Source organism: Physella acuta, unplaced genomic scaffold (assembly GCF_028476545.2).
Source record: "Physella acuta isolate Inbredline_101_S28 unplaced genomic scaffold, ASM2847654v3 ptg000622l, whole genome shotgun sequence".
Classification (NCBI taxonomy): domain Eukaryota; kingdom Metazoa; phylum Mollusca; class Gastropoda; family Physidae; genus Physella; species Physella acuta.
The window spans coordinates 443,340-467,560 of NW_026732141.1; the positions used below are offsets into that span (position 1 = coordinate 443,340).

The 24,221-nt window shown below is 38.4% G+C and overlaps 2 protein-coding genes across 5 annotated transcripts; one reads left to right on the top strand and one right to left on the bottom strand.

Moving 5' to 3' along the window:
• Positions 1–2,500: 2,500 nt before the first annotated feature.
• LOC131948053 (B-cell receptor-associated protein 31) lies at positions 2,501–10,268 on the bottom strand. Of its 4 annotated transcripts, none has more exons than XM_059309522.1 (7): positions 10,183–10,268; positions 8,875–8,981; positions 7,900–8,000; positions 7,312–7,459; positions 6,227–6,371; positions 4,062–4,247; positions 2,501–3,971 (listed from the first exon to the last, which is right to left on the bottom strand). In XM_059309522.1, exons 2-7 carry the CDS (start codon positions 8,964–8,966, stop codon positions 3,933–3,935), a joined length of 711 nt encoding a protein of 236 aa, XP_059165505.1. In that variant the 5' UTR covers positions 8,967–8,981; positions 10,183–10,268; the 3' UTR covers positions 2,501–3,932. The 4 variants fall into 4 exon arrangements, with proteins under 4 accessions (XP_059165505.1, XP_059165506.1, XP_059165508.1 ...); XM_059309523.1 differs by lacking the exon at positions 7,312–7,459 and adding an exon at positions 7,520–7,667; XM_059309525.1 differs by having other exon boundaries at positions 10,170–10,239.
• Positions 10,264–23,112, top strand: LOC131948052 (dynein regulatory complex protein 11). Its single transcript, XM_059309521.1, has 19 exons — positions 10,264–10,409; positions 11,402–11,492; positions 11,578–11,814; positions 12,069–12,188; positions 12,465–12,656; positions 12,880–12,951; positions 13,161–13,369; positions 13,592–13,700; positions 15,452–15,583; positions 15,832–15,907; positions 16,128–16,276; positions 16,556–16,701; positions 17,041–17,231; positions 17,375–17,574; positions 17,733–17,816; positions 17,972–18,149; positions 18,515–18,636; positions 21,484–21,600; positions 21,935–23,112. The coding sequence occupies exons 1-19, from the start codon at positions 10,399–10,401 to the stop codon at positions 22,085–22,087; spliced, it is 2,589 nt and encodes an 862-aa protein (XP_059165504.1). The 5' UTR covers positions 10,264–10,398; the 3' UTR covers positions 22,088–23,112.
• Positions 23,113–24,221: the final 1,109 nt, after the last annotated feature.

Genomic DNA, 24,221 nt, shown 5'->3' on the forward strand with positions numbered 1-24,221 from the left:
AAGTCTACTAAAGCCTGCACCTACGTCACGGACCTAATCAAATCAAGCTGGGGGGACAGGCAAGGGGGAACCTTGTTCCGTCAGCTCGTGTAGCATACCAACTGGAGGGGGGGGGGGACAAGCAAGGGGGAACCTTGTTCCGTCAGCTCGTGTAGCATACCAACATGAGGATAATTGCTCGTGCCATCTTGTCAATGGAAGGGGAACTAACTGGCACTAAGTGTGTTCACGTGTTTGTTTACAGAACACATCCGCTTCCAGACGGAACCTGAGTGCGGTCATTACCTAGCACTTCAAACCTGTTATCAATCGGGCTGAAATTTGATTTGTAGATATCGATACGGAACTATCGGCGGTTTCTTTAAGAGAAGTATGGGGGGGGGGGTGTGTCAATGGAGCAGGTTGTATTCATAGTTCATAGGAGGAATTGTGTAACTATTGTGTAACTCAAAGAAGTAGAAGGATGTTTAACATATTGGTTACATATTACTGAGTTATATGAGGTAACGTTACATAACACCGCCTTGGATTTTTTTTCTAATCCTTGTAAAATTTCAGTCTTGTAAGAAAGGTTGGATTAGTAAGTTGACGCAGGATGCAACATAATCTTTCTCCTATCAACATTTTGTGTATAGTCTTATAGGCCTACATGTTTTAGAAACGATGTCAGCATCAAATTCATTTAAAAATCTGGGAATTTCCACAATTTATATGTTCAAAACCCCACGTTCTTAACAATATTGAATAATAATATTTGATGCAAGGTAATCTTGGGAAACATTAAAACCAACCCCACCTTTTTTTGGGCTATACAATTAGTGCGCTAGGGGTGGAAGAGAAGTTGGATCAGCAAACACACTCATCTCTCAACCATCAATTGTCACAAAATTACACACTGAGTACACGGCGACGCAACCAAACGGCGTAGCTACTATTGGCGGGTGGGTGTTGGGGTACCAACTGTGTCACTGTTGTATGCAAAGGGGGGTAGGGGTGTATCAGATGTGCAGGCCATATATACCCCCTCCCCAGGTATTTCTTACAGACGCTCGTCCACCTAGACCAGCTGTAAGAATAGAGCGTGTTCTCTGAGCGATATGGTATGACAAATATCTGAAATATGTCTCGACAACGTAATGTTGGTGAGTAGATGTCTGTAGTTCCAGAGATAACTGCACAGTACACCTTACCTGTTTTTAGAAATGGTGTTCGACCTCAGCATACATATGCCCAGCCTGCACTATTACACCAATTACATCATTACACACATAATGGGGTGGAGCATTCTGGAGACATTCAATGTAATCCAGTGCAAACAGAACAATGGAATATTCTGGAAAGCTTCAAGGTATAACTCCCCATAGAGTTGCAGGAAGTTCTTGTATAAAAGGTAAAAAAAAAATTCCGTGTGTAGTAACACGGGTAAATTGTTAATTACAAACGTTTTAATTTGTGTGTGTATTGTTCTGTGGCGGTGTGGTCGTGTTAGGGTTCTAGATTTGTTGTAGCCCATATGTCGAGTGATTGTTAGGGTTCTAGATTTGTTGTAGCTCACATGTCGAGTGTTATATACAATTATAAGAGTGGGAGGGTAAAAAAAATGTTGCACGATCACAAAGATTGAGTCAGAAAGAAGTTGTGAGACAAATTCGTGTTTCTATAACAAAGTAAGAAGTTCCGTAACAAAATGCAGTGTTAGCTGGCGGCATACATACAGAAGAGTGCGCAGCTAAAAGTCAAGTGCACAGAACCGCACGGTGGAAACAAATCTACAGCATTTCCCACAGGTTGTCTGGCACTGTCCCAATAGAAGAAAATGGTGAAGATAGAAGAATTATGCCCACAACACTGCACTGGATTAGTCCTGTTGTCACAATCATTCAGCAGATTAGTCCTAATTTCACAATTCTTCAGCGGATTTGTATTGTCACAATCATTCAGAAGATTAGTCCCATTGTCTCAAGTCTTCCGACGATGAGTCTTGTTACAAAGAAAACCTAGCTTATCTGCACTGTATGTGGGAAAAAACCTTTTTTGTTTTCACCATCAGTGCTATATCTTGGCTAAAATAAACCCATACCTCATGCTGGGAGCAAACATTTTCTGCAGAAGGCGATCTATCGTTAAACTTAGGCAGCAGTTCTTTATAGGGAGCCTAAGCTAGTGGCCATCAATAAGGATCATTCAAACCCTTTAGGTTTGCCTTTGTAGTTGTAGACAGCTGTTGTTTAGAGAGAGCCTAAGCTAGTGGCTATCAGTATCAATAAGGATAATTCAAGACCTTAAGGTTTGCCTTCGTAGCTAGGCTGTCAAGTACCTTTGACCAAAAAGAAACTGACATACAAAATGATAAATTGAGAAAAAATACTTCATCAAATCAATGGAACCAAGTTAACGACAGACGGTGGTTATTGACCTAGTAAAATCAGAATTAAGAGATCGGAAACTTTTGCACAGCATTAGTTTAAATAATAACATAGGCAGTAAATAATGACAAATATTTCAGTAGGTTTGTGCTTTTATTTTGTTCATACAATACTAGATACTGTATCATCCAAAATAACAGACGAATAATAACTTTAGATCACAGTCCTTCATTACCCACAACTACATTGTTCTAAATATCAGATTCATAGAAACTTGGACATTCATTTGAGTGTATTTTATTATCAACATTTTAGCTGAATATTAGATTATTAAAATTTTTACAAGGATCAAGGTTAAGCCTGCAATAATAAGTGTATTGAAAGCACATTTTCGTGGCATAGAAATTTTCATGGCATTAGAAAAGACATTTGTACTTTTATCTTCATTAAATCTGAAAAAAAAATGCGAACTAAATAACTACATAGGTAACATTTCTGTAAACACAAAAAATGCAATAAGGTTAAAAGCAACTACTAACAAGCAATTGTGAATGAGTAGTTCACTGATACAAAAAAAAAAAAAAAAAAAAAATCACATTTACACCACTAAAATCTTCAGTGCTTATTAGAGATTAGCTCAACTCTGCTCAATTGCTGCATGGTAAAGTAACTATAATCACTCTAACCAATAGGTTACCACTCTTAGGTTACCTCAGGGGGGTATCCAGCTTAGATGCAGCTGACAAGTTTAATAGAGAGGAGCAATAAGGGTAGCACTTTTCTACAGCCTGGTAGCAGGGACTGAATTGACTTAGATGACTTGAAGTTCTGCTTGATTTAATCAGCCATTAAGTTAACCCTTCCTCCAGCACAAACCATGCAAGTTGGCAATTTTCTACATCCTGGTAGCCAAGACTATATTTACTAAAAACTACTAGATGTTCTGCTTGATTTAACCAGCCATCAAGTTAACCCTTGCACAATATATGTAAAAACAACTGAGTATCTGAATTTAAAAAAAATTAATTAGGAAATCTGTAGGACAATTTTTTTAAAGAGATCAGACAGTGCAAACACTCAAGCTGTAAGCACATTAGAAATAATAAAAAAGACAAATGTAGCCAATGAAGTTGAAAAGTGAAGTGGTGTGGGTAAAATGTATGATAAAATTAATGAATAAAATGGAGTAATCAGGTCAGCCCATCAAAAACTCGCTTCAAATAGCAGAAAATTTGGTACCAGTATGTGTCAGTGCCAGCAGTTTACACACGACCATCAGTTAAAAACAACAACAGTTGGGGATACGTTAAAATATTTCTCATCCTTAGTACAATACCCAAACAAAATATGAAAGTAATAAATACATTGAAAATAAAATACAACTTTGTCTAGGAATAGTTTTAAGTTTTATTTCTAAAACCATAATGCAAAGTACATTAATTTTACAACAGATTTAGGAGCAAATCCTTAGGATTATTAGCACTGTTCAGTAAAAACCAATACTTAAAAGCATACATCAATGAAATATAACATCACAGAAATCCAGATGAAGAAAGCAGTTGAACTTTATTTCTCCTTTTTATTGTCACCTCCTTCAAGTTTATCCTGAGAAGAAAAAAGTAAAGTACCTTACTAATAAGGCATATAAAATGATTACCAACTTAATAAATGAGCCAGTACACAATCTCCACTTACATGAAGTTCTGCATTCTCTTTCAAAAGTCTGTCGTACTCCTGATTTGTACTTTCTGCCTGCTTTTTGATGGTGTTCAAGTCAACTCTAGCACGATACAGCTCCTCTCTGGTAGTTTCTAGGTCAGTGCGGGTAGAGGCAAGTTCCTTCTCAACAGCTGACAAGTCCTTCTCTTCTGTTGCTAAATTCTAAACAATAGGGTCAACAACAAGATTAGCTTTAACTGGTAAGCACTAAAGGAGTATTAGGACGCAAGAATCAAGTCATGTCAGGACACAAGAATCAAGTCATGTCATGTCTAGGACACAAGAATCAAGTCATGTCAGGTCTAGGACACAAAAATCAAGTCATGTCAGGACACAAGAATCAAGTCATGTCAGGACACAAGAATCAAGTCATGTCAGGTCTAAGACAAGAATCAAGTCATGTCAGGTCTAGGACACAAGAATCAAGTCATGTCAGGTCTAGGACACAAGAATCAAGTCATGTCAGGTCTAGGACACAAGAATCAAGTCATGTCAGGTCTAGGACACAAGAATCAAGTCATGTCAGGTCTAGGACAAAAGAATCAAGTCATGTCAGGACACAAGAATCAAGTCATGTCAGGACACAAGAATCAAGTCATGTCAGGACACAAGAATCAAGTCATGTCAGGTCTAGGACACAAGAATCAAGTCATGTCAGGTCTAGGACACAAGAATCAAGTCATGTCAGGACACAAGAATCAAGTCATGTCAGGACACAAGAATCAAGTCATGTCAGGACATAAGAATCAAGTCATGTCATGTCTAGAATACAAGAATCAAGTCATGTCAGGCCTAGGACGCAAGAATCAAGTTATGTCAGGTCTAGGACACAAGAATCAAGTTATGTCAGGTCTAGGACACAAGAATCAAGTCATGTCAGGACACAAGAATCAAGTCATGTCAGGACACAAGAATCAAGTCATGTCAGGACACAAGAATCAAGGCATGTCAGTATTGTCAGGTCTAGGACACAAGAATCAAGTCTTGTCAGGTCTAGGACACAAGAATCAAGTCTTGTCAGGTCTAGGACACAAGAATCAAGTCATGTCAGGTCTAGGACACAAGAATCAAGTCATGTCTGGTCTAGGACACAAGAATCAAGGCATGTCAGGTCTAGGACACAAGAATCAAGTCATGTCAGGTCTAGGACACAAGAATCAAGTCATGTCAGGTCTAAGACAAGAATCAAGTCATGTCAGGTCTAGGACACAAGAATAAAGTCATGTCAGGTCTAGGACACAAGAATCAAGTCATGTCAGGTCTAGGACACAAGAATCAAGTCATGTCAGGACACAAGAATCAAGTCATGTCAGGACACAAGAATCAAGTCATGACAGGACACAAGAATCAAGTCATGTCAGGACACAAGAATCAAGTCATGTCAGGTCTAGGACACAAGAATCAAGTCATGTCAGGACACAAGAATCAAGTCATGTCAGGACACAAGAATCAAGTCAAGTCAGGACATAAGAATCAAGTCATGTCATGTCTAGAATACAAGAATCAAGTCATGTCAGGCCTAGGACGCAAGAATCAAGTTATGTCAGGTCTAGGACACAAGAATCAAGTCATGTCAGGTCTAGGACACAAGAATCAAGTCATGTCAGGTCTAGGACACAAGAATCAAGTCATGTCAGGACACAAGAATCAAGGCATGTCAGTATTGTCAGGTCTAGGACACAAGAATCAAGTCATGTCAGGTCTAGGACACAAGAATCAAGTCATGTCAGGTCTAGGACACAAGAATCAAGTCATGTCAGGTCTAGGACACAAGAATCAAGTCATGTCTGGTCTAGGACACAAGAATCAAGGCATGTCAGGTCTAGGACACAAGAATCAAGTCATGTCAGGTCTAGGACACAAGAATCAAGTCATGTCAGGTCTAGGACACAAGAATCAAGTCATGTCAGGACACAAGAATCAAGTCATGTCAGGTCTAGGACACAAGAATCAAGTCATGTCAGGACACAAGAATCAAGTCATGTCAGGTCTAGGGCACAAGAATCAAGTCATGTCAGGTCTAGGACACAAGAATCAAGTCATGTCAGGTCTAGGACACAAGAATCAAGTCATGTCAGGCCTGAATCAAGTTATGTAACTGTTAGACTAAGGATACAAGAATCCAATGATACCACTACTACCTTTTTGTTTTCTTCCCTTGTGTTCTTCTCTTCCATGAAGTGTTTGGCTGCAGCTGATGCACTCTCTGCTTGTTTCATGCTGGCCTCACACTGAGCCATCAATGTGGCTTCTGTAGCAATCAATGTGATCAGTCTTTTCAGTATGCTGAAAGATTAAACAGCACTCTTAGCTTATTTCCTTTCAATGAATATATATAATGAAGTTAGGCCTATCAATAAGGAAACTTTAAATTGACAAAAATTCAAGAATATCAAGCATACTTTATATTTGTCCTAAAGCATGTGTTTAACATAACATATCCTAACTTATAAGGCTAATACTAAAATGCAAAAGTGTTAAAATATGCAACATTTTATTTACAAAAGAAGGAATAAATTAAAAACATTTAATGAGGTTACTACCATACTATAACTATAAAGCCCTAAGTGCACGCTCTAAGTTTGTGAAAGAAAAGGTTCATTCCAGAAGAAAGTAATGTGTTAAATTATGACAATTCTGTGGAGATTAAACTAAACACAGCCTGCATGCTTTTAGCATCACTATACATGAACTAAAATATTATCAAAGTTAGCTGTTAATGAAGATAATAACACATTAACACAGAATAAGCAAAATCACAATTTTAAAGCATTTAAAATAATGAAAGGTATTGCTTTTAAATTTCACAGCAGTTTCTATATTGCTTTACTTTCTAAGATTACCTTTAAGCAAATATTGTTTATGGTTAATAACAACACGAATTTATAAATTTATCAACGTTAAAACAATAAAATGAAAGAAATTATATTTGCCAATTAAATGTAACTGATAACAAAAAAACAACAACACAGTATTAGTGTGTTAACTTTGCAAAGCTGTTGTCAACAAAATGTGCTAGAGGGTAACAATTAAGACAGAACCCTACAGAATCTATGTGACACTGGAAATGTTGCAGCAGTCTATTTAATTTCTGCCACAAAAATTTACAACCAATTCCCTATATCCTAAAGTAGGAAAAAGAATGTAAACTTTGAGATACATTTCTTTCTCTGATTTTAAAAAAGATGGCGCCTGCACATTGGAGGAAAAGATTTGATCAACTTACAACCAGAGAAATAAAGCCATTCCTGCAATGTACATGTTCCTTTGAGCACGAAACAGCTTCATGTTATAAGCATTTTCAGCCTCGGGGAATTGCCTTAGATCATCATGCTCTAGCGGTTTGGAATATTTCCAGGCTTCACGAACAGATTCTGGCAGGAAGAGTTAAACAAGGAAGAGTAACAGCTACATGCACTAAACGCTTTACTCACAACCACAAGAACAAGGCAAAGCCTGATATGTAAAAATTTCTTTGGGCTCTGAAAAGTTTCATGTGCTGCAGTGTTTCAGCAGCTGGTGTCTTAGCGTCATGCACCGTAACATTGGAATCTGAGTACTTCAACATTTCACGCACTGACTCTGGTAAAGCCAAATTTGGAAAGTTATTATATGTAATCAAGGTAAGCAACTGCATTAATTAACCAGAATAAAGTAAGATTGTGTTCCTTCTCAGGAAAATACAGCTAGTCCTAAATTAATATAAATTAAATTCTTAATGATGATAAATAGCAAAAGGTTTCAAGTAACTAAACTAAAATGTTAACATCCATACAGTAGTTGGAAAATGATTGATAAAAGTGGAATGACTTACCAGCAAACAGCAAGACAAGAATTGCAATAAAAATATAGAAGTAAATGGCAGAATATGAAGAAAGCATTGTTGCAAGGCGACATCTGAATAATTTCTGCCATCTGAAACATATAGAAAATATATCTATGTGACATCTAACCTTGCTTAATGTCAAAATCCAACATCAATTCAGATTTAAAAAAAAAATTATCTTAGGTCTCAGCAAGCCTTTTCTAGTCAATGGAGGAACAAATATCTAGCCTGTGGTTGGCAAAGACAACAAACAAACATACAAAACAAATGTCTGCCCTTATATAAATAAAGCAGCAGTCAGCACTGACTACTGCTCTCTGTGGCAAGTTTAGTATTGATCAGAACATTGTCAAGAGGTGTGGCTCTAATTCCTACTGACTGAAACATTCTGAAAGCCAACTACAGGCCCAATACTTGAAACCCTCAGACCTTTTACCTTTCATCACAGACCATATCAAAAGTATTTGTTGAAATTTCTAATTATTTGAAAAAACAAAACAATAATTTCTTGAACTAGTTGAACAAAACATGGTTTCAAAATAATAAAAATTTGGCAACATAAAAAGAATTGCCCTTTTAACATACCTAGTCTACATAAACCAATCAAGTTTATTATATTTCAAAGTTAACAAATAACAAAGGATTGTTGAAGGCGAACAAATATGAAAAGTGAACAATCATTCATAACAATTTTTTTAAAAAGGTCACCACAGCAAGCTTACACCTTCACAACAATTTCTCGATGAAGCCATATCAAATGTAGGTCTACGGTTGTTTAATTGGAAACATTGTACACTGCAGTCCATCTTTTAGTAACATTGTAGGGGAAGGCAAAACACTAGCTTGAGACTCATATTCTGTGATGACCTGCCCCCTTTTTCCTAATCAGGTGGTATAATAAGCTTTTTTTTTGGGGGGGGGGGGGGGGGGGGGCTGGAAGAAACCCACAAATCACATACTTACGTTTTGGGTGAAATAAAAGGTAACAGAAGTACTATAATCAGAAAGATTTCAACATATAGCACTGTAGCCACAAATGTCCACTGTAATGTCATTGTTGCTTTGTACACCTACAATAAAAAAAAAAATTGGGAAAACGAATGTAAGGTCAAAGCTACTGACTGGCCCATATAATGTTATGCACAATAAAAAAAAAAGGATCTGTAGGCCTAAACATTTTTTTTAAAATTGTCTCAAATGCCTTTTTAATAAACAATACTTTTTGTTGTTGAGCAAAATCAGGTTCAGGCCCAAAATCAAGTAAACACCCCTTCTTTCTTTTTTTAAAAGATAAAAGCCACATTACGGCTACAGTGAGCTAGATATATCTGTTATATCTAGAAGCTAGTTAGGCCTATAGCAAAAACATTTTATCTAAACCTTGATTGGTTCAAGTTTCACAGGTAATCCAAAATTCAATCTTTTCATCCAGGGGTGTGTAATAGAAAAAAATTATTTTGCAACTTAAAAAATTAGGCCCTATTCTAAAAGCCTACTTAAATTTCCCCAAAATGTAATAGTAAGAACTGGACACAGATATGTTCACAAATTAACTTATGACATGCCAAGCGCTGCTTTCGAATTATTTAACATCCAAATAAACTTTTAAATAAGGCGAAAACCAACAAGTGCAACTTTGAGGTCTGTGTTATACTACTATTGCAGTCCCGCTCTTATAACTCTAGAAATTAAAATCAAGGTGCCTAGGTCTCTAACCAGTAGTCCTAGCTACTACTAGGCAAGTAGATATATTAGTTAGATCTAGATCCTCTAGTAATCAGTAAGTTACTCAATTGGATGTAACGTCAGTAAAGTCGTACAGTCCTTGAGGGGGAAAAAGCTTTTTCCGAGCAGTCACTTCATAAAAATTACCCAAGCTTAGCTAGATCAGCTAGATGTCTAAATGTAACAGTAAATAAACAAACAGTTGATAAAATATAAAAATTAACCTGCAGAATAGATTAAAATTAATCTGGATGCTATTAAAGTATTTGAAATTAACACGGTGGAACAATCAGATGTGAATCAAACAATAACAAAAATTGATCGATAAAAAAGTTGCGGAAGTGTAGACTATGCTGATTTTAAACTTCACGAAAAAGAAATGGAGGCCTGGCCTAATGCTGTAAAATAAAAAAAGAAATCAAATACAATTATGAAAGTATTTGTAGACCTTATCTGATTTAAATAACTAGGTTAAGAGTTAAGAGGTTTAATACACATTTTAAGTTTTAAATATCGTAGTAGTCTATAATTACTTAATTGAATCACCTCGGAATAAAAATGTGACTATGACTAGATCCAACTTTGATGACGACGCTTAAAAAACTGGAGTAAACTTCCGGCCTAGGAAATCTCGAGAGATTTTGTTTCCTAGGATACAATGGCGGTGCTACGCCAAGCAAAATGAAATCCAATCACTCAATCCTCTGTTACTAGCTTTTATGTTTTAACTAGATATATTATTAATTTTTTGATTAGCTGAAAATGTCTCACAGGTGAGAACGTACAGTATGAATTTTAATTACAATTGCCTTCAGACTTAATCTGGTTTACCTAGACTAGACTCTAGAAAAACTAGACTAAGATTTGATTTTATTCAAATATTAATTAGATCTATATAGATCTATATTATTCAATATTCAATCATTATTATTAGTAGTAAAATGTATTTAATGTTGCATTTAGCTGATTTAGGTTACTTTTAGTATTTTAAAATCTTGAATCTAGGCCTAAAAACAAATAGCCACCATATTTTTTTTTTAGTTATCAATGGGAATCATATCCACAACAAATAAGTTAGTTCATGAATTTATTACAAGATGTGTTTGTTCCACCCCCCCCCATCCCCTTTTTTTTTAAATTTCTTGTTACAGATTTTTTTATTCTTTAAATTTCTCCAAGTCAATAGAACTTGTTTCAAAAATTGATTTTTTTGGAACACATGACATTTCTGTATATAATGTAGTGGTCTGATGCTAAAAGGGGGAGGGGGAGTCGAAATAACCCAGTATTGAGGATTACCTTGATGAAATTCAAGTAAAAAAAAACTAAATGAACAAAGTTGATAAAGTTAAAATTTGAGTAGTTAACAATAGTGTGAAGTGGGCTTTATGAATATACTATTCAACTTTCTTTAAATATACTAGAATGGCTTATGTGCAGAGGACAGCAGCATCATGCTTTTTTGTGTACACTCAAATCAAATGTGTGCATAGTTGAATAGTCAACAGAAAACCTTTAATCACTCATTCCCTTTTTGTCTATTAGCCAGCTACACTTATGCCCCAACTTTATCTGTAGTCTTGTCTTCCATGTCATCTGTACTGTTGTAAACACTCCGTATACAAATCTACGTATAACAAATATAATGATAGCCTTTAAGGCCTAGATCAAGTAAGGTTTGTTAATTTGTTCACCTGCATTTATTTACATAATTTGTATACATGTGAGTAACCATTCCACTAATTTGATGTGTTAAAACATCCAGCTATTACAACAAACAATGGCAGGAGGCTCAGGCTGCCCTTATAGACCTCCTGCAGCAAGAGAACCCCCCAGAGCCACCCAAACCAGAGAGGGTAAGTACACTCAAATTGTTTAACACTCTAACTAGTCAAACATATTTTCTATTCTTAACTTATTATTTTTATTACTTTTTTTTAGGATCGTCTTGCAGCCTTTCAGCTTCTGGCCACAATGTACATCAAATACATTCAGATCTTTCGTAAGCTGGAGCAGTCCTATGACCAGATAGTGCACCCACAGAAAAGATTGGTACTAAGGCACTGTTTGGATGGTGTCATGGGCCGAGTTGTTGAGCTCAAGCATGAAATGATGAACTTAGAGTTCTCAGAGTACCATTATTTTGATGACGTCTTGTCTGACCTGAAGTTGACACCAGTAAGTTGAATTTAGTAAAAAAAAAACTTTGGAAGGATAATTATGATTTTTTTAAAAGTGTCTTATTAACTCAAATCAAATGTTATAATTGATTGTAATGATATTTTTATGATATTTTGTTATTTAAACTTCTTGTTAGATTATTAAGAGCTACACAACTTAATAATTAATTGTTGACTAATTAATTACAAGCTATTCATGGAAATATTGTAATTAAATTGTTACCATTATTCCCATGATTTGAAATGTTTTAGAATGATGTGGAGATTCCAATTCCAAAATATTTTACACATGAAAGAATGAAAAACATCAAGGAAAGAGAAAAACTGTTAGGGCAAGTGCTGGCAAAAATAGGACCCCAAGATCTTGAAAGGGTAAGGGGTTATTTCCTTTTGATTTCCTAAATGTTTATCTTCCTTGGCTAAAAATTACAATTTTGGTTATTTTAGCTGGTTTTTATTTTATTGTACATGATTCATTCTCTCACTAATAAAGTTTTAGAAATTTTTTAAACTCTTGCCTCATTCAAAAAACTATTTCCTACTATAGAACTTGAACTTTATCTGCTATAATACAATAGAGATAGCATTATAAAAATATCCCTTTCATTCGAGTGAATGTAAAGTTAAGATTCTCTATTCGCTCAAAAGGAAAAAGAAGAAATCCGAATGCCGTGGGAACAAGCCATTAAAATAATTCAGATTCATGAGAGGGCCAGACAAGGTCGCCTGCGAGCCAAATTTATGAGAGAGATTAGACAGCAGGAAGACAGAGAAAAACAAGCGCAAACACAGGGGGCACCAACTCTAGACATAGATGTAGCAGCCATGAGGATTCAAAAGGTCAAGCCTCGGATTTTTTTATTTGATCCAATACAAAACTTGTGTTTATTTAATCTTTTATTAAATTATTTTAAAATATAGTACATTTTTAACTTTTAAAGATAGATTTACTGTGACTTATTATTATAATATTATATCAAACCAAGTAGATCTGTATAAGTTTATGTGAAACAGTGAGCAACATTGTGTCTTATTAGCTTATATTCTACCTGCCCTTGTTCAGGTTTGGAAAGGTTTCTCTCAGAGGCGGAAGACAAGGAAAGAAAGGGAGGAAGAAATGATTTTTATTGGCATGGTAATTGGGACACTTGTATAGTTGATAGTCTAAAATGATTTAGGGTGATGCTTGTAGAGTTTATAATTTAAAGAAATTCAAATGCAGGCACCTAATTTTTTCATTTATTGACCTGCAACTATGATAAGGTAAATTTTAAAAAATGTTATTACCTAATCAACCTGTTTGTAAGAATTTTGTCTAGTCTAAATAAAACATCCTACCATCAGACCCCAGCGCCACTCCCAACAAGCACCAAGAATTTGCCGCAAACATTTGCTCAGAAAACTGAAGAGCTACGTCGCAAAACTCAGGAAGTTCATGAACACGAATATCAGCAGGCTCTAGTGAACATCAGAGAAAATATAATACAAAATGAAGGTCCTGACATGAAGGAATCCATGATGGATCAGATACGCCAGTGGTTCATTGAGTGCAGGTGACCGTATTGTCCATTTGTCTGTGCTTTTAACCACAAAATTGGGATTCTCTGTTAGTTTTTAAAAGTTAAAACTGATTAAACTTTAGAAGTAAACGTTTTCCTTTTTTGAAAAAATCTATAAATATGTGTACACTTCCCACATAAAAGTTACCATTAAACTTTAAAAGTAAAAGATTTCCCTATTTGAGAAAATCTTAAAATGTGGTCCTACACTTACAGAGATGCCACTGGAAAGTTCCCTGAATATCCCAGTTCTGATGATGGGGGATCTGCTGTTATATTTAAAGAGAAGGACCCAGCTGAGCTGCAGAAAGAGCTGAACGATAAAGTAAGATTTGTGGAATACTTCATTAGGGGAGACAATTTTGTGACATTTACCCAGTCCACTTACCCAACACTTGATTAGGGGAGATCATTGTGACATTTACCCAACACTTGATTAGAGGAGACCATTGTGACATTTAGCCAGTCCACTTACCCAACACTTGATTAGAGGAGACCATTGTGACATTTAGCCAGTCCACTTACCCAACATTTGATTAGGGGAGATCATTGTGACATTTAGCCAGTCCACTTACCCAACACTTGATTAGGGGAGATCATTGTGACATTTAGCCAGTCCACTTACCCAACACTTGATTAGGGGAGATCATTGTGACATTTAGCCAGTCCACTTACCCAACACTTGATTAGGGGAGATCATTGTGACATTTACCCAGTCCACTTACCCAACACTTGATTAGGGGAGATTATTGTGACATTTACCCAACACTTGATTAGGGGAGATCATTGTGACATTTAGCCAGTCCACTTACCCAACACTTGATTAGGGGAGATTATTGTGACATTTACCCAACACTTGATTAGGGGAGATCATTGTGACATTTAGCCAGTCCACTTACCCAACACTTGATTAGGGGAGATTATTGTGACATTTACCCAACACTTGATTAGGGGAGATCATTGTGACATTTAGCCAGTCCACTTACCCAACACTTGATTAGGGGAGATTATTGTGACATTTACCCAACACTTGATTAGGGGAGATCATTGTGACATTTAGCCAATCCACTTACCCAACACTTGATTAGGGGAGATTATTGTGACATTTACCCAACACTTGATTAGGGGAGATCATTGTGACATTTAGCCAGTCCACTTACCCAACACTTGATTAGGGGAGATCATTGTGACATTTAGCCAGTCCACTTACCCAACATTTGATTAGGGGAGATCATTGTGACATTTAGCCAGTCCACTTACCCAACACTTGATTAGGGGAGATTATTGTGACATTTACCCAGTCCACTTACCCAACACTTGATTAGGGGAGATTATTGTGACATTTACCCAACACTTGATTAGGGGAGATCATTGTGACATTTAGCCAGTCCACTTACCCAACACTTGATTAGGGGAGATTATTGTGACATTTACCCAACACTTGATTAGGGGAGATCATTGTGACATTTAGCCAATCCACTTACCCAACACTTGATTAGGGGAGATTATTGTGACATTTACCCAACACTTGATTAGGGGAGATCATTGTGACATTTAGCCAGTCCACTTACCCAACACTTGATTAGGGGAGATTATTGTGACATTTACCCAGTCCACTTGCCACATCTTATAAAACAATAGTTCACTAGTTCTTCCCTCTTCTACTATAGGTTGTCTCCATTTGAAAAAATTGCAGTATTTGGTAAAACTAAGAATTAAAGAGTTTTTCATTCATGTATTCTTTGTTGAAACATATTTTTAATAATTCAAAAAACATTTTTCATGTTAAAACTACCGTTTAGTAGTTTTTTGTTTCTTTTTTTTCTTTGTATTATGATACATTTTTTGCTTTATTTCAGCAAATTGCGTACATATTGATTTAGCTTATTTCCAGAGTATTTAGAGAAACATAATTTTACTCAGATGGTCAATAAATAGTCCTAGTGAAACATTTTATTGTCATTTAATTTGATCATGTGACTTTGATGGCCAATCAACACACTGTTATTGTTATTGTAATTGATCAGCTTTCTAAATTAGAAAGTTTAAATAACAGGTTATTTTTGTTTTTAATAGGATGAAAATAAAGGCAAAGGAGGTAAGAAGGGTAAAAAAGGAAAGAAGGAAAAAAAGGGGAAAAAAGGAAAGAAAGGTAAAAAGGGCAAGAAAGGAAAGAAAGGGGGAAAAGGCAAGAAAGGAGATGATGAGGTAATAACAATCATTTGTCTTCAGTAATAGTAGGACATTTGTTAAAATTGAAGTTATTGTAGGCATTCTTGTAAAATAAATCTGATTTAAGTTATTGTAGGACATTTTTGTAAAATTTGATGTAGACCTAAATAATTGAAGGCATTCTTTAGAATTTGATATTAAAAAATAAATTGATATTAATTAATATATTTATATATTTAAAACTGTAAAATGTAGTGACTTGAAACTTTTTTATTTGAATTCAGGAGGAAGAGGAAGGCTGGAAAATGGCACCATCTAATTTTGTACCTGCTGTCAATGAAGCTACTGGAACATACAAAGGTGTGACATTGTTAACATTTGTTTACATTTAGATTTTTTAAATGGTCCAGTATAATGTAATGGAATATTTTCTAATTGAATTTTTCAAAATTTATAATTTGTATTTTATCGGACTTATGTTTAGATTTTGAGAAAACATAGATTAAATAACATCTTTAAATTTAATATCTTTTTGTAAAGTTACTGTGCCACTCTTCACTTTTGAAACCAAAATTTGTAGGTATTTGGGTGAATAGAGATGAAAGTGATAACTTTGCGCAGAAACATGACTCAGAGCTGATCAAAGAGGACAAGAGGAAGGAGGTAGAAACAGAGATCAGAACACAGGTTGATGAACTCATGAGGGTGGAACTCGCTAATCTAAAAGCTGTAAGTCAAGTTTTAAAAATTAGAGCTACAGACTCTTAATTAAATCAACTTAAAACCTAACACTAGAAAAAAATGTACTAACATTTTAGAAGGACTCCTATTTTGATAAATGTTCGCTCTGAACTGGTTTTTTTCTTTTAACTGTATAATATCATACAGACTTTACTTTTCTGGAGTGGATGACATTTAAACAGAAATTTGTATCATAGTTTACATATCTTTGTATCAATCATGAAAGTACCAGAAACTGAGCACGCTATTTCATTTCTTTTAAAACAGGCAGTGGACAGAGATAAAAAGGGGAAAAAAGGAAAAAAAGGTAAAAAATCTGGAAAAAAGAAGAAGAAAAAGGGGAAAAAATCTGGGAAAAAAGGAAAGAAAGGAAAAAAAGGAAAGAAAAAGGAAAAAGATTTGACACCAGACAGGTGAGAATATGATGGATGTATTTACGTGCATAGATATGTTAACTCATATTTTAAATTTTGTAGGAAAACTTAAGTAATTAATGATGAAACTTTTAGTAATGAATGCAATTTTAGAATTTGATATCTCTTACTGTATTTGAAATTTATTGATTAATTATAAATGTCACAAAGCAAATATGTTTTTTATTAAAATCAGAGATATCAATTTAGTTAATTTTTTATCGTTAGTTTTGATTTATTATAACATTTGCTCTGAAAATAGAATATAAGGATTTATTTCTTTATTTTTCACAACTTTGTTTCTTTGTAGATAGTTTATAAAATCCCATTTATTCCCAGGACCATAGATGACCTGTACGAAGAACTGGTCACCCAAGGTATCATCATCAGGTGTCCTCAGGTCAAGCTCAGCGACTACGAAGGGGAGTACAGCTACCTGGGGACGACCCTCAGGCAAGCAAACATTGAACCAATGCCATCCCTTTCTGACGTCAGGCGCCTGCTCACAGAGTTTGGAATTTTACCACTAGGCAGGCACTTCTCTTTTATCTGGTTCTACATAAGTATAAGGCAGTGCATACTAGTATTTTGTAGTAAATACGTTAATAGTGATGTAGTCTTATTTATGTTGCAAGTAAAACTTTTGAGTGATGGCTGTCCACTGTCTGTCTAGGGTCCCCGGCTGTGCATGAGAACTGCCCAATGACCAAGTCCATCATGTTGGCGGGCCCCAGGGGTACAGGTAAAAAAATGCTGGTCCACGCCATGTGTACAGAACTTGGCGCCAACCTGTTTGACCTGTCCCCGGGGAATCTGGCAGGTAAATACCCAGGGAAAGACGGCCTTAAGATGTTGATGCACCTCATCTTCAAGGTAAGGCATGCTCGTTATTTCTTTTCTCTTTTAATAATACTACTTTTTTTAGTATTAATTTTAAGTCATAATGTTACATCATTAAACATTCGGATGGCTTGTTTGATAATTACTTTATTATCTAAGTTCCCCAGTTATCAATCTATTTGTATCTACAGGTTGGACGAGCCTTACAGCCTTCAGTATTTTACATTGGAGATTGTGAGAAAATGTTTAAGAAAAAAATTCCCAAAACAGATCCAGTACGTTGATGTGTTTTCCTTGTAGCAACAAATATTTTATTCTGTTGTGGAATTCAATCAGTTTTTCTTGTCCTCAATTTTAGCAACTTCTGATGTAAACAAGTCCAAAACAGTCATTATAAATGGAAATAATTTTTGTTTCCATTTTTCTTCAGACTGATCCAAAGAGATTGAAAAAAGAGCTCCCAAAAGCCTTGAAGTCCATCAAGGGTGAAGACAGGATCCTGCTAGTCGGGACAACAAGATGTCCCCAGGATGCTGACATGAAGCCTTTGTTGGCCTGTTACCAGAGAGTTATTTTAATACCCAGACCAGACTACGCTTCCAGGCATTGTAAGACTTTGTCACCATGGTTTTATTGTAGTAGCCTTGCAGTGGAGGAGGGGGGACTTGTTAACTTCTCTGTTCTATGTGTTGTAGTGCCCTTACAGGAGAACTAGTTTAAATATATGTCCTATGTGTAGAACCCTTAAATGGGGTGGGGACATATTGAGACCGATGCTGTCTTTACCACCCAAAGGGCACAAGCTACAACTATCAATTCCCTGAAACCTGGAACCAGGAAAAATGTCTCAGTTTTAATTAGTATAATTTTTTTGTGAGGGCTCACGAGTCATATAACAGGACAGTAACACTGAAAATGTAAACAGCAGAAAATTGTCTAACTACACCAGAACTAACTGTTTGATTTCCCCCAGTGTTGTGGAGGAAGCTGATTCTAAAACACGGAGGTTTGTTGACCAACCACATTGACATCAGTTCACTGTCCAAGGCAACAGATGGGTTTACTGCTGGTCACATGGTCACTGCATGTCAACAGGTCAGTACACACTGCCTGCCTACAGGTCAGTACACACTGCCTGCCCACAGGTCAGTACACACTGCCTGCCTGCCCACAGGTCAGTACACACTGCCTGCCTACAGGTCAGTACACACTGCCTGCCTGCCCACAGGTCAGTACACACTGCCTGCCAACAGGTCAGTACACACTGCCTGCCTACAGGTCAGTACACACTGCCTGCCAACAGGTCAGTACACACTGCCTGCCTGCCCACAGGTCAGTACACACTGCCTGCCCACAGGTCAGTACACACTGCCTGCCTGCCCACAGGTCAGTACACACTGCCTGCCTGCCCACAGGTCAGTACACACTGCCTGCCTACAGGTCAGTACACACTGCCTGCCTGCCCACAGGTCAGTACACACTGCCTGCCTGCCCACAGGTCAGTACACACTGCCTGCCTACAGGTCAGTACACACTGCCTGCCCACAGTTCAGTTCACACTGCCTGCCCACAGGTCAGTACACACTGCCTGCCTACAGGTCAGTACACACTGCCTGCCCACAGGTCAGTACACACTGCCTGCCTACAGGTCAGTACACACTGCCTGCCTGCCCACAGGTCAGTTCACACTGCCTGCCCACAGGTTAGTACACACTACCTGCCTGCCCACAGGTCAGTACACACTGCCTGCCTACAGGTCAGTACACACTGCCTGCCTGCCCACAGGTCAGTACACACTGCCTGCCCACAGGTCAGTACACACTGCCTGCCCACAGGTCAGTACACACTGCCTGCCCACAGGTCAGTACACACTGCCTGCCTACAGGTCAGTACACACTGCCTGCCCACAGGTCAGTACACACTGCCTGCCCACAGGTCAGTACACACTGCCTGCCTACAGGTCAGTACACACTGCCTGCCTGCCCACAGGTCAGTTCACACTGCCTGCCCACAGGTTAGTACACACTACCTGCCTGCCCACAGGTCAGTACACACTGCCTGCCCACAGGTCAGTACACACTGCCTGCCTGCCCACAGGTCAGTACACACTGCCTGCCCACAGGTCAGTACACACTGCCTGCCCACAGGTCAGTACACACTGCCTGCCCACAGGTCAGTTCACACTGCCTGCCCACAGGTCAGTACACACTGCCTGCCCACAGGTCAGTACACACTGCCTGCCCACAGGTCAGTACACACTGCCTGCCTGCCCACAGGTCAGTACACACTGCCTGCCAACAGGTCAGTACACACTGCCTGCCTACAGGTCAGTACACACTGCCTGCCAACAGGTCAGTACACACTGCCTGCCTGCCCACAGGTCAGTACACACTGCCTGCCCACAGGTCAGTACACACTGCCTGCCTGCCCACAGGTCAGTACACACTGCCTGCCTGCCCACAGGTCAGTACACACTGCCTGCCTACAGGTCAGTACACACTGCCTGCCTGCCCACAGGTCAGTACACACTGCCTGCCTGCCCACAGGTCAGTACACACTGCCTGCCTACAGGTCAGTACACACTGCCTGCCCACAGTTCAGTTCACACTGCCTGCCCACAGGTCAGTACACACTGCCTGCCTACAGGTCAGTACACACTGCCTGCCCACAGGTCAGTACACACTGCCTGCCTACAGGTCAGTACACACTGCCTGCCTGCCCACAGGTCAGTTCACACTGCCTGCCCACAGGTTAGTACACACTACCTGCCTGCCCACAGGTCAGTACACACTGCCTGCCTACAGGTCAGTACACACTGCCTGCCTGCCCACAGGTCAGTACACACTGCCTGCCCACAGGTCAGTACACACTGCCTGCCCACAGGTCAGTACACACTGCCTGCCCACAGGTCAGTACACACTGCCTGCCTACAGGTCAGTACACACTGCCTGCCCACAGGTCAGTACACACTGCCTGCCCACAGGTCAGTACACACTGCCTGCCTACAGGTCAGTACACACTGCCTGCCTGCCCACAGGTCAGTTCACACTGCCTGCCCACAGGTTAGTACACACTACCTGCCTGCCCACAGGTCAGTACACACTGCCTGCCCACAGGTCAGTACACACTACCTGCCTGCCCACAGGTCAGTACACACTGCCTGCCCACAGGTCAGTACACACTGCCTGCCTGCCCACAGGTCAGTACACACTGCCTGCCCACAGGTCAGTACACACTACCTGCCTGCCCACAGGTCAGTACACACTGCCTGCCTGCCCACAGGTCAGTACACACTGCCTGCCCACAGGTCAGTACACACTGCCTGCCCACAGGTCAGTACACACTGCCTGCCCACAGGTCAGTACACACTGCCTGCCTGCCCACAGGTCAGTACACACTGCCTGCCCACAGGTCAGTACACACTGCCTGCCCACAGGTCAGTACACACTGCCTGCCCACAGGTCAGTACACACTGCCTGCCCACAGGTCAGTACACACTGCCTGCCCACAGGTCAGTTCACACTGCCTGCCCACAGGTCAGTACACACTGCCTGCCCACAGGTCAGTACACACTGCCTGCCCACAGGTCAGTACACACTGCCTGCCTGCCCACAGGTCAGTACACACTGCCTGCCTGCCCACAGGTCAGTACACACTGCCTGCCTGCCCACAGGTCAGTACACACTGCCTGCCCACAGGTCAGTACACACTGCCTGCCAACAGGTCAGTATACATGCTAAATATGCAGTTTATTTCTATAAACAATGTTGCTGTTCAGCCTAATATTAAAACTAAGTAGCAAAAACAAATACTTCCTATATACTGTTAAAATGCTGTATATTTAAAATATGCAACAACATTTGAGTCATGCAACAAAACTAATGTTGTTACACAACAAAATATTGTTGTTAGATTGTTGTTATTGAAAGTTTGTGTCCTCAGGTTTTGACAGACCGCAGGATCCAACAGTTGTCTAAAAAACCTCTCCAAGCTATTGAATTTTTAGGGCCTCTAGCCAGGCTAGATCCAATTTATAAAGAAGAAGAGGAGGCTTTCAAAGTAAGGCTGATTTATAAAAAATATTTTGTTGAAAAATTAAATAAAAAGATGCATCTGCAGAATCAACAATAAAATAATCTTTAGTATTAAACTTTTAATTAAATAATTAATCAGACAGAATATTTTAAAATATACTTGGTACTAAAGAACAGATATTACAAAGCCTGTTGTCCTTACTAGTTCAATAGACATAAGATATGTGTGTTTATTCTTAGTGAACTCCCTTGTTAAAGTAGCTGCTAAAGTTATCATGTTACCAAAAATATACCAGTCACATGACCAGATGTTTACACAATATACCAGTCACATGACCAAATGTTTACACTTTCCCCAGACCTGGTACAGCAAGACCCCAATGGGCAAGAAGAGAGCAAAGGCTGCCCAGGCTGATCAAGAGGACGGGGATGGGGGAGGCAAGGACAAAAAGGGAAAGAAGGGAGGTAAAAAAGGCAAGAAGGGCGGCAAGAAAGGAAAAAAGAAGAAGTAAACTAAATTTTTCCCTTACTGTTTTCTACTGAAAGAACCTAGAACGTGGATGAAAAATTTGTTTTCTACTGTATGCGACATGCTGGAGGTTTATAAGTTTTTCTGCTGATGTAACATCAATGACATTTTCTTAGAGCACACTTGAATGGAATATCCAGTTTATAAATGGTATAGATTCTACCTGGATTTGATTGGTTTACTTTTACTCTGCAATTACTGTATTATTTAGTGTATACAATTGTAAAAATTGTTAAACAATCACATCACTGAGAATATGCAAAATTATTTTTTAGACTGGAATTACTAATTTACTGGTTCAGTATTTTACACCTGAAAATGTAAATATGATTCTGTACTACAACTTCTGTAGGCCAATATTTTTTTATACTAATTTTGTTATTGTTTAATTTTTGAAGTATTTATCTGTTACTGTGATATTTTTAAAATGGTATACAACAACTTAGACTCTTGAGAGTTGAAGTGAACTGAGGCTAACTCAAAAACAGAAGCAACCAAAATATCTGTTTTGTTTTTCTACCAACACCTGCGATGGTTTACCAGCACCTTTGATGGTGTACCAACACCTGTGATGGTGTACCAACACTTGTGATGGTGTACCAACTGGTGTACCAGCACCAGTGATGGTTTACCAGCACCTTTGATGGTGTACCAACACCTGTGATGGTGTACCAACACTTGTGATGGTGTACCAACTGGTGTACCAGCACCAGTGATGGTGTACCAACTAGTGTACCAACACCTGTGATGGTACTAAGTTTGACATCGCTCTCAAGACACTGATTGCTACATTCCTAGATGACATAGATTGTTAACTTTTGGACTGTTTGTTAACTTTTGGTCTGTTTGTTAACTTTTGGTCTGTTTGTTTTTGGACTGTTTGTTATTGTCTGTTTAAATTATGACATTGGACTGATTTTATTTTAAATACAAAACTTGTAAAAATGTGACTACAAACTACCTTGTACTTATGTTGCAATACAAATTATTATAATAAACACACAGTGATATAAGACTAGTTTGTATTATGTTTTTTCTAATTGTGCTGGGTTTTACCTTTTTTTAAGCATTAACTTATAATAAATTCTATTTGAAAGTTAGGGTAAGTTGTTGTCTATAAATAACACAGTAACCCTCACACACATCCCTAACCCTCACAAACACAACCATATCTTAACCCTCACACACACAACTATAACTTTACCCTCACACACACAACGATGACTCTAACCCACACACAACCAAAATTTTAACTTTCCCATAACATAACCAGTTTTAACATTCTCCCACGCAACCATATATCTGAGAAAAAAATCCAAAAAATTTATAATCATATAAAAAGTCACAGATTGTATGCCACTTCAACATTCTTACCCCCCCCCCCCTCCCCAACACCAACCACTGCTACAAAAGTCAGAGCTCCGCCCCCTACCCCCACACACACACCAATGACTACCACGAACGTTAGAGACCCCCTTCTCACCAATTATTACCACACAAATAGAGCCCCCCCCCCCTTCCCACCAATCAATGCTACAAAAGTAATAGCCCCCCTCCTCACCAATTATTACCACACAAATAGAGCCCCCCCTTCCCACCAATCAATGCTACAAAAGTCATAACCCCCCTCCTCACCAATTATTACCATACAAATAGAGCCCCCCCCCCCCCATTCCCACCAATCTACTCCCACGCCCTCCCTCTAATGTTTTGATTTTTTTATTACTTTTGTATTACAACCAAATCAATGTTTGAATGGTAACACTTTGTTGTTAATGTCTGAAGTTGTTGTTGCGACAGATCAACCTTATTAGGGACAGCACCTGGCATCATAGGGGAACATGTTGCAAGTTATTTTTAAACCTGTTCCCCATCATTGGGGAACATCTTCCACATCATTCAGGAACATCTTCCACATCATTCAGGAACATCTTCCACATCATTCAGGAACATCTTTCACATCATTGGAAAATTTTTCCCATCATTGGGAAACTTTTTTCCCATCATTGGGAAACTTTTTTCCCATCATTGGGAAACTTTTTTCCCATCATTGGGAAACTTTTTCACATTGGAGAGCCTGTTTTCCATCATTCTGGAACCTGTTTGTTATGTAGCCA